Source organism: Chiloscyllium plagiosum, unplaced genomic scaffold (genome assembly GCF_037043375.1).
Source record: "Chiloscyllium plagiosum isolate Xiang-an unplaced genomic scaffold, Cpla_swu_hap1 HiC_scaffold_35, whole genome shotgun sequence".
Classification (NCBI taxonomy): domain Eukaryota; kingdom Metazoa; phylum Chordata; class Chondrichthyes; order Orectolobiformes; family Hemiscylliidae; genus Chiloscyllium; species Chiloscyllium plagiosum.
The window spans coordinates 34,265,611-34,275,214 of NW_028270173.1; the positions used below are offsets into that span (position 1 = coordinate 34,265,611).

The 9,604-nt window shown below is 47.5% G+C and overlaps 1 protein-coding gene across 1 annotated transcript in view; it reads left to right on the forward strand.

Annotated features, from left to right (window-relative positions):
- LOC122541242 (E3 ubiquitin-protein ligase BRE1A) overlaps window positions 1-9,604 on the forward strand; it is a 40,885-nt gene that overhangs the window by 24,166 nt on the left and 7,115 nt on the right. Inside the window, exon 13 of the mRNA XM_087978975.1 lies at window positions 1,171-1,538. Within this exon, the coding sequence (XP_087835101.1) occupies window positions 1,171-1,538 (368 nt within the window). The remainder of the gene's footprint in view (window positions 1-1,170; window positions 1,539-9,604) is intronic.

Below are 9,604 nucleotides of genomic sequence, written 5' to 3' on the forward strand. Positions count from 1 at the left end.
ACCTCCCTTCAACCCAGCATCCCTCCCTGGAAAGACATCCTGTTCAAATCCACGGCCTCGTCCCCTGGGAACCCTCTTTTTTCTCGACTTTACCCGTCACTGGTGGTCCTTTCAGCATCACAAATCACAAACCACCCGCTGCGTGTTACTTAAGAAAAAGAAAATTTTCTTCATTTCCTCCTCCTTTGACTGGAGTGCCCGAATTTCCAACGCCACGGTCACTGAAAACCACTTCTTCTCAACTCTCCCGGCTCCCCGGGTTAATGTAGTCTTGAAAACCCTCATTTACGGAACGTGAGGGTGTCGCTGACTACTGGGCCGGCCTTCATTGCCTGTCCCTAAACTGAGTGACTAACATCTCTATGGGTCTGGAGTCACATGTAGGCCAGACTGGGTCAGAGGGGCAGATTCCTTCTCTTGAGGACGTCAGTGAACCCGATGGGTTTTTACCGACCGTCGGTGATTGATTTATGGTTGTCACTAGATTCTTTAATTCCAGATTTTTATTGAATTCAAATCTCAAAATCTGCAGTGCCAGGATTTGAACAAGGGTCTCCAGACCCGGGATCTCGAAATTAATTCGGCCATCACCTCCCAGTAGTCCTCATTATCAGCTGCGGTTGCAGAGTCATAGAAATGTACAGCACTGAAACAGACCTTTTGGTCTGACTCGTCCATGCCGACCAGCACAATCTAGTCCCATTTGCCAGCACTTGTCCCTCCAAACCCTTTCTATTCATATACCTTTTAAATGCTGTAATTGTACCAGCCTCCACCACTTCCTCTGGCAGCTCATTCCATACACGTACCACCCTCTGTGTGAAAACGTTGCTATTGGGTCTCTTTTATATCTTTCCCCTCTCACCCTAAACCTACGCCTGCTAGTTCTGGACTCCCCCACCCCAGGGAATAGACTTTGTCTATTTACCCTATCCATGCCCCTCATAATTTTATAAACCTCTCTAAGGTTTATAAACCTCAGCCTCCAACGCTCCAGGGAAAAACACTGAGCTGACTGTGGCCAGGCAGTTCTGGCAATCTGTCAGCACAGGCCCCAGCTGAAGGCTGGGCCTTTCCTGACCCTCTTGTGGGAGTGAGTGGGGAGGGAGTTAGAGGCATTGGACGGTGCGAGTTGACAGTCACGGCCCCTTTCCGTTCCCGCCTTCCAAGGTCCGGTCGCGGGGATCCAGCGGGTCGCAACCGCAGGCCGGAGGCACTGAGCAGGTCAAAGAGGAGGCCCCAGACATCAAGCAGGAGCCCGAGGACGGCAGCAGCAAGAGGGAGAAAGAGGAGGCCGAGGCTGCCAAGCAACGCAGACAGCAGCAGCAGGAAGAGGAGAAGGAGAAGGAGAAAGAAAAAGAGAGAGAGCGGGAGAAGCGCGAGAAGGAGAGAGAACGGGCCAGGGAGAAGGGGAGGGAGAAAGACACCGAGAAAGATCGGGACAAGGACAAGGCAGACAAAGAGAGAGACAGAAGCAAACCCGAGGACACCAAGAAAAAGGAGGCGGAGATGGTCAAACAGCTACGAGGCGAACTCAAGTAAGTTGATGCGTAAGAGCAGAGCACAGTGCTCGCAATATGAAAACTTCAGGTATACAGAGACAGGAACTATGCACAATGCTCCCAGTATGGAAAAATTCAGACACAGTGTCAGGAACTGTGCACAGTGCTCCCAATGAGGAATAATTCAGGTGCACAGAGACAGGATCTGTGCACAAAGCTCCCGATGTGAAATAATTCGGGTATACAGGGATAGGAACTGTGCACAGTGCTCCCAGTGTGGAATGAATCGGGGCAACAGAGGCAGGAACTGTGCACAGTGATCCCAATGTGGAATAATTCAGGTATACAGTGACAGGAACTGTGCACAGAGCTCCCAATGTGAAATCAGGTATACAGAGACAGGAACTCAGCACAGTGCTCCCAATGTGGAATAACTCAGGTATACAGAGGTGGGAACTGTGCACAGTGTTCCAAATGTACAATAATTCAGGTATACAGTGACAGGAATTGTGCATAGTGCTCCCAATGTGGAATAATTCAGGTATACAGAGACAGGAACTGTGCACAGTGCTCCCCGTGTGGAATGAATCGGGGTGACAAAGACAGGAACTGTGCACAGTGCTCCCAATGTACAATAATTCAGGTATACAATGGGAGAAACTGAGCATAGTGCTCCCAAGGTGGAATAATTCAGGTGTACAGAGACAGGAACTGTACACAAAGCTCCCAATGTGGAATAATTCAGGTATACAGGGACAGGAACTGTGCACAGAGCTCCCAATGTTCAATAATTCAGGTATACCATGACAAGAACTCTGCACAGTGAGCCCAATGTGAAATAATTCAGGTATACAGAGGCAGGAACTGTGCACAGTGCTCCCAATGTGGAATAATTGAGGAAGAGAGTGACAGGTACTGCGCACAGTGCTCCCATTGTGGAATAATTCAGGGACACAGTGTCAGGAACTGTGCACAGTGCTCGCAATGTGGAATAAATATAGGTATAATGAGACAGGAACTGTGCACAGTGCTCTCAGTGTGGAATAATTCAGGGACACAGTGTCAGGAACTGTGCACAGTGCTCGCAATGTGGAATAAATATAGGTATAATGAGACAGGAACTGTGCACAGTGCTCCCAGTGTGGAATAATTCAGGTACACAGAGACAGGAACTGTGCACAGTGCTCCCAATGTGGAATAATTCAGGTACACAGAGACAGGAACTGTGCACAGTGCTCCCATTGTGGAATAATTCAGGTGTACAGAGGCGGGAACTGTGCACAGTGCTCCCAATGTGGAATAATTCAGGTGCACCGAGACAGGAACTGTACACAAATCTCCCAATGTACAATAATTCAGGTATACAGAGGCAGGAACTGTGCACAGTGCTCCCATTGTGGAATAATTCAGGTGTACAGAGGCGGGAACTGTGCACAGTGCTCCCAATGTGGAATAATTCAGGTGCACCGAGACAGGAACTGTACACAAATCTCCCAATGTACAATAATTCAGGTATACAGAGGCAGGAACTGTGCACAGTGCTCCCAATGTGGAATAATTGAGGAAGAGAGTGACAGGTACTGCGCACAGTACTCCCAGTATGGAATAATTCAGGGACACAGTGTCAGGAACTGTGCACAGTGCTCGCAATGTGGAATAAATATAGGTATAATGAGACAGGAACTGTGCACAGCGCTCTCAGTGTGGAATAATTCAGGTGTACAGAGACAGGAACTGTGCACAGTGCTCCCAGTGTGGAATAATTCAGGTATACAGAGACAGGAACTCAGCACAGTGCTCCCAGTGTGGAATGAATCGGGAGACCGAGACAGGAACTGTGCACAGTGGTGCCCATGTGGAATAATTCAGGTGTGCAGAAGCAGGATCTATGCACAGTGCTCCCCATGTGGAATAATTCGGGTGTGCAGACGCAGGAACTATGCACAGTGCTCCCAGTGTGGAATGAATCGGGGTGACAAAGACAGGAACTGTGCACAGTGCTCCCAATGTGGAATAATTCAGGTATACAGTGACAGGAACTGAGCATAGTGCTCCCAAGGTGGAATAATTCAGGTATACAGGGACAGGAACTGTGCACAGTGATCCCAATGTGAAATAATTCAGGTATACAGAGGCAGGGACAGTGCACAGTGCTCCCAATGTGGAATAATTGAGGAAGACAGTGACAGGTACAGTGCACAGTGCTCGCAATGTGGAATAAATACAGGTATAATGAAACAGGAACTGTGCACAGCACGCTCAGTGTGGAATAATTCAGGTGTACAGAGACAGGAACTGTGCACAGTACTCGCATTGTGGAATAATTCAGGTATACAGTGACAGGAACAGTGCACAGTGCTCCCCATATGGAATAATTCAGGGAGACAGTGTCAGGAACTATGCACAGTGCTCCCATTGTGGAATTATTCAGGTATTCAGTGACAGGAACTGTGCACAGTGCTCCCAATGTGGAATAATTCAGGTATACAGAGGCAGGAACTGAGCACAGTGCTCCCAATGTGGAATAATTCAGATAAGCAGAGACAGGAACTGAGCACACTGCTCCCAATGTGGATTAATTCAGGTACGCAGAAACTGGAACTGTGCACAGCGCTCTCACTGTGGAATAATTCACGCGTACAGAGACAGGAACTGTACACAATGCTCCCAACGTGTAAGAATTCAGGTATCCGGTGCCAGGGACTGTGCACAGTGCTCCCAATGGGAATAATTCAGGTATACCGTGACAGGAACGTTGCACACTGCTTCCAGTGTGGAATAATTCAGGTATACAGTGACAGGAACATTGCGCACTGCTCCCAATGTGGAATAATTCAGGAAAACCGACTCGGGAACTGTGTACAGTGCTCCCAATGTGGCATAATTCAGGTATACAGTGACAGGAACTGTGCACAGTGCTCCCAGTATGGAATAATTCAGGGAGACAGTGTCAGGAATGTGCACAGTGCTCCCACTGTGGAAGAATTCAGGTATACAGTGACGGGAACTGTGTACAGTGCTCCCAATGTACAATAATTCAGGTATACAGTGACAGGAACTGTGCACAGTGCTCCCAATGTGTAATAATTCATCTATACGATGCCAGGGACTGTGCTCAATGCTTCCAATAGGAATAATTCAGGGGCACAGACAGGAACTGTGCACAGTGCTCCCAATGTGGAATAATTCAGGGGCATAGACAGGAACTGTGCACAGACCTCCCACTGTGTAATAATACAGGTATACAGAGGAGGGAACTGTGCACAGTACTCACCATGTGGAATAATTGAGGGAGTCAATTGTGCACAGTGCTCCCAATGTGGAATAATTCAGGTATACAGTGACAGGAACTATGCGCAGAGCTCCCAATGTGGAATAATTCAGGGAGACAGTGACAGGAACTGTGCACAAAGCCCCCGATGTGAAATAATTCAGGTATACTGGGACAGGAACTCAGCACAGTGCTCCCAGTGTGGAATAATTCAGGTATACCGAGTCAGGAACTGTGCACAGTGCACCCATTTTGGATTAATTCAGCTATGCAGAGACTGGGATGTTGCACACTGCCTCCAATGTGGAATAATTCAGGTATACAGTGACAGGAACTGTGCACAGTGCTCCCAATGTGGAATAATTCAGGTATACCGAGGGGCGAACTGTGCGCAGTGAAATAGTGCAGGCATACAGGGACAAGAACTGTGCACAGGGCTCCCAATGTGGAATAATTCAGGTATACAGAGACAGGAACTGTGCACAGTGCTCCCAATGTGTAATAATTCATGTATACGATGCCAGGGACTGTGCTCAATGCATCCAATAGGAATAATTCAGGGGCACAGACAGGAACTGTGCATAGTGCTCCCAATGTGGAATAATTCAGGTATACAGAGGCAGGAATTGTGTCCAGTGCTCACTTTGTGGAATAATTCAGGTACACAGGGACAGGAACTGTGCACAGTGCTCCCAATGTGGAATAATTCAGGTACACAGAGACAGTAACTGTGCACAGAGCTCCCAATGTGGAATAATTGAGGGAGACAGTGACAGGAACTGTGCACAAAGCTCCCGATGTGAAATAATTCAGGTATACTGGGACAGGAACTGTGCACAGTGCTCCCAGTGTGGAATAATTCGGGTATACAGAGACAGGAACTGAGCACAGTTCTCCCATTGTGGATTAATTCAGGTATGCAGAGACTGGCACTGTGCACAGCGCTCTCACTGTGGAATAATTCACGCGTACAGAGACAGGAACTGTACACAATGCTCGCAATGTGGAATAAATCGGGTATACAGAGAGAGAAAGTGTGCACAGTGCTCCCAACGTGTAAGAAATCAGGTACCCGGGTGCCAGGAATTGTGCACAGTGCGCCCAATGGGAATAATTCAGGTATACAGTGACAGGAACGTTGCACACTGCTTCCAGTGTGCAAAAATGCAGGTATACAGTGACAGGAACGTTGCACACTGCTCCCGATGTGGAATAATTCAGGAATACTGACTCAGGAACTGTGTACAGTGCTCCCAATGTGGAATAATTCAGGTATACAGTGACAGGAACTGTGCACAGTGCTCCCAATCTGAAATAATTCAGGTATACCGGGACAGGAACTGTGCACAGTGCTCCCAATCTGAAATAATTCAGGTATACCGGGACAGGAACTGTGCACAGAGTTCCTAATGTGGAATAATTCAGGTACACAGTGACAGGAACTGTGCACAGTCTCCCATTGTGGAATGAATCGGGAGACAGAGACAGGAACTGTGTTCAGTGCTCCCATTGTGGAATAATTCAGGTGTACATGTGGCGGGAACTGTGCACAGTGTTCCCCATGTGGAATGATTCAGGTATACGCGGCGCGAACTGTACGCAGTGAAATAGTGCAGGTATACAGCGACAAGAACTGTGCACAGGGCTCCCAATGTGGAATAATTCAGGTATATATAGGCGGGAACTGTGTCCAGTGCTCCCAATGTACAATAATTCAGGTATACAGTGACAGGAACTGTGCACAGTGCTCCCAATGTGTAATAATTCATGTATACGATGCCAGGGACTGTGCTCAATGCTCCCCATAGGAATAATTCAGGGGCACAGACAGGAACTGTGGAATAATTCAGGTACACAGCGACAGGGACTGCACAGAGCTCCCCATGTGAAATAATTGAGGTAGTCGGTGACAGGAACTATGCACAGAGCTCCCAATGTGGAATAATTCAGGGAGACAGTGACAGGAATTGCGCACATAGCACCCGATGTGAAATAATTCAGGTATACTGGGACAGGAACTCAGCACAGTGCTCCCAGTGTGGAATAAATTGGGAGAGAGAGACAGGGACTGCGCACAGCGCTCTTAATGTGGAATACTTCAGGTGTACGGAGACTGGAACTGTGCACAGCGCTCTCACTGTGGAATAATTCACGTGTACAGAGACAGGAACTGTACACACTGCTCGCAATGTGGAATAATTCAGGTATACAGAGGCGGGAACTGTGCACAGTGTTCCCAATGTTGAATAATTCAGGTATACAGTGACAGGAACGTTGCACACTCCTCCCAGTATGGAATAATTGAGGGAGACTGTCAGGAACTGTGCACAGTGCTCCCAATGTGGAATAATTCATGTATACAGTGACAGGAACTGAGCTAGTGCTCCCAATGTGGAATAATTCAAGTGTACAGGGTTAGGAACAGTGCACAGTCTTCCCACTGTACAATACTTCAGGTATACAGTGACAGGAGCTTTGCATAGTGCTCCCAATGTGGGATACTTCAGGTATACATAGACAGGGACTCAGCACAGTGCTCCCAGTGTAGAATGAATCGGGAGACAGAGACAGGAACTGTGCACAGTGCTCACGTTGTGGAATAATTCAGGTATACAGAGGTAGGAACTGTGCACAGTGTTACCATTGTGGAATAATTCAGGTATACAGAGACAGGAACTGTGCACAGTGTTCCCAATGTGGAATAATTTAGGTATACAGAGACAGGAACTGTGCACAGCGCTCTAAATGTGGAATAATTCAGGTGGACACAGACCGGAACCATGCACAGTGCTCCCAACGTGTAAGAATTCAGGTATACGGTGCGAGGCACTGTGCACAGTTCTCCCAATGGGAATAATTCATGAATAAAGTGACAGGAACTGCGCGCAGTGCTCCCAATGTGGAATAATTCAGGTATACAGAGACAGGAACTCAGCACAGTGCTCCCAGTGTGGAATAAATTGGGAGACAGAGACAGGAACTGTGCACAGTTCTCCCATTGTGGAATAATTCAAGTATACCGAGGCGGAAACTGTGCACAGTGCTCCCACTGTGGAATAATTCAGATATACAGTAACAGGAAATGTGCATAGCGCTCCCACTGTGGAATAATTCAGGTATATCGAGACCGGGACTGTGAACAGTGCTCCATATGTGGAATAAATCAGGTATACAGGGACAGGAACTGTGCACAGTGCTCCCAACGTGTAAGAATTCAGGTATACGGTGCCAGCCACTGTGCACAGTTCTCCCAATGGGAGTAATTCACAAATAAAGTGACACGAACTGTGCACAGTGCTCCCAATGTGGCATAAGTCAGGTATGCAGAGAGAAGAACCGTGCACAGTTCTCCCAGTGTGGAATAATTCAGGGAGACAGAGACAGGAACTGCACGCAGTGCTCGCAATGTGGAATAAATCAGGTATACAGTGACAGGAACTGTGCATAGTGCTCCCAATGTGGAATGATCCATGTTTTCAGAGACATGAACTGCGCAGAGTGCTCCCAATGTGGAATAATTCAGGTATACAGAGACAGGAACTCAGCACAGTGCTCCCAGTGTGGAATAAATTGGGAAACAGAGACAGGAACTGTGCACAGTGCTCCCACTGTGGAATAATTCAGATATACAGTAACAGGAAATGTGCATAGTGCTCCCAATGTGGAATAATTCAGGTGTACAAAGACAGGAACTGTGCACAGTGATCCCAATATGGAATGTATCAGGAGGACAGAGACAGGAACTGTGCACAGCGCTCTCAATGTGGAATAAATCAGGTATACAGTGACAGGAACTGTGCACAGTGTTCCTGCTGTGGAATAATTCAGGTATACAGGGACAGGAACTGTGCACAGTGCTCCCAATGTGAAATAATTCAGGGCGACGGTGACAGGAACTGTGCATGATGCTCCCAATGTGTAATAATTCATGTATACGATGCCAGAGGCTGTGCACAGTGCTCCCAACGAGAATAATTCAAGGACACAGAGACAGGAACTGTGCACAGTGCTCCCACTGTGGAATAATTCAGGTGTACAGAGACATGGACTGTGAACAGTGCTCTATATGTGGAGTAATTCACGTATACATAGACAGGAACTGCGCACACTGCTCCCAATGTGGAATGATTCAGGATGACAGAGACAGTTTCAGTGCACAGTGATCCCAATGTGGAATAATTCAGGTACACAGAGACAGGAACTGAGCACAGTGCTCCCACTGTGGAATAATTCAGGTGTACAGAGGCAGGAACTGTGCACAGTGCTCCCAATTTGGAATAAATACAGGTATAATGAGACAGGAACTGTGCACAGCGCTCTCAGTGTGGAATAATTCATGTATACAGAGACAGGAGCTGAGCACAGTGCTCCAAATGTGGAATAATTCAGGTATACAGAAACAGGAACTATGCACCTTGCTTCCAACCTGTAAGAATTCAGGTATACAGAGACAGGAACTCAGCACAGTGCTTCCAATGTGGAATAATTCCTGTGTACAGAGGCATCAACTGTGCACAGCGCTCCCAATGTGTAATATTTCATGTAAGCGATGCCAGTGACTGTGCACAGTGTTCCCAACGGGACTAAATCAGGTATACAGACTCAGGGCCTGTGAACAGTGCTCCATATGTGAAATAATTCAGGTATACAGAGACAGGAACTCTGCACGTGCTGCCAATTGGAATGATTCATGTTATCAGAGACAGGGACTGCGCACAGTGCTCCCAATGTGGAACAATTCAGCTATACAGAGACAGGAACTGTGCGCAGTGCTCCCAATGTGGAATAATTCAGGTATACAGGGACAGGTACTGTGCACAGTGCTCCCAAT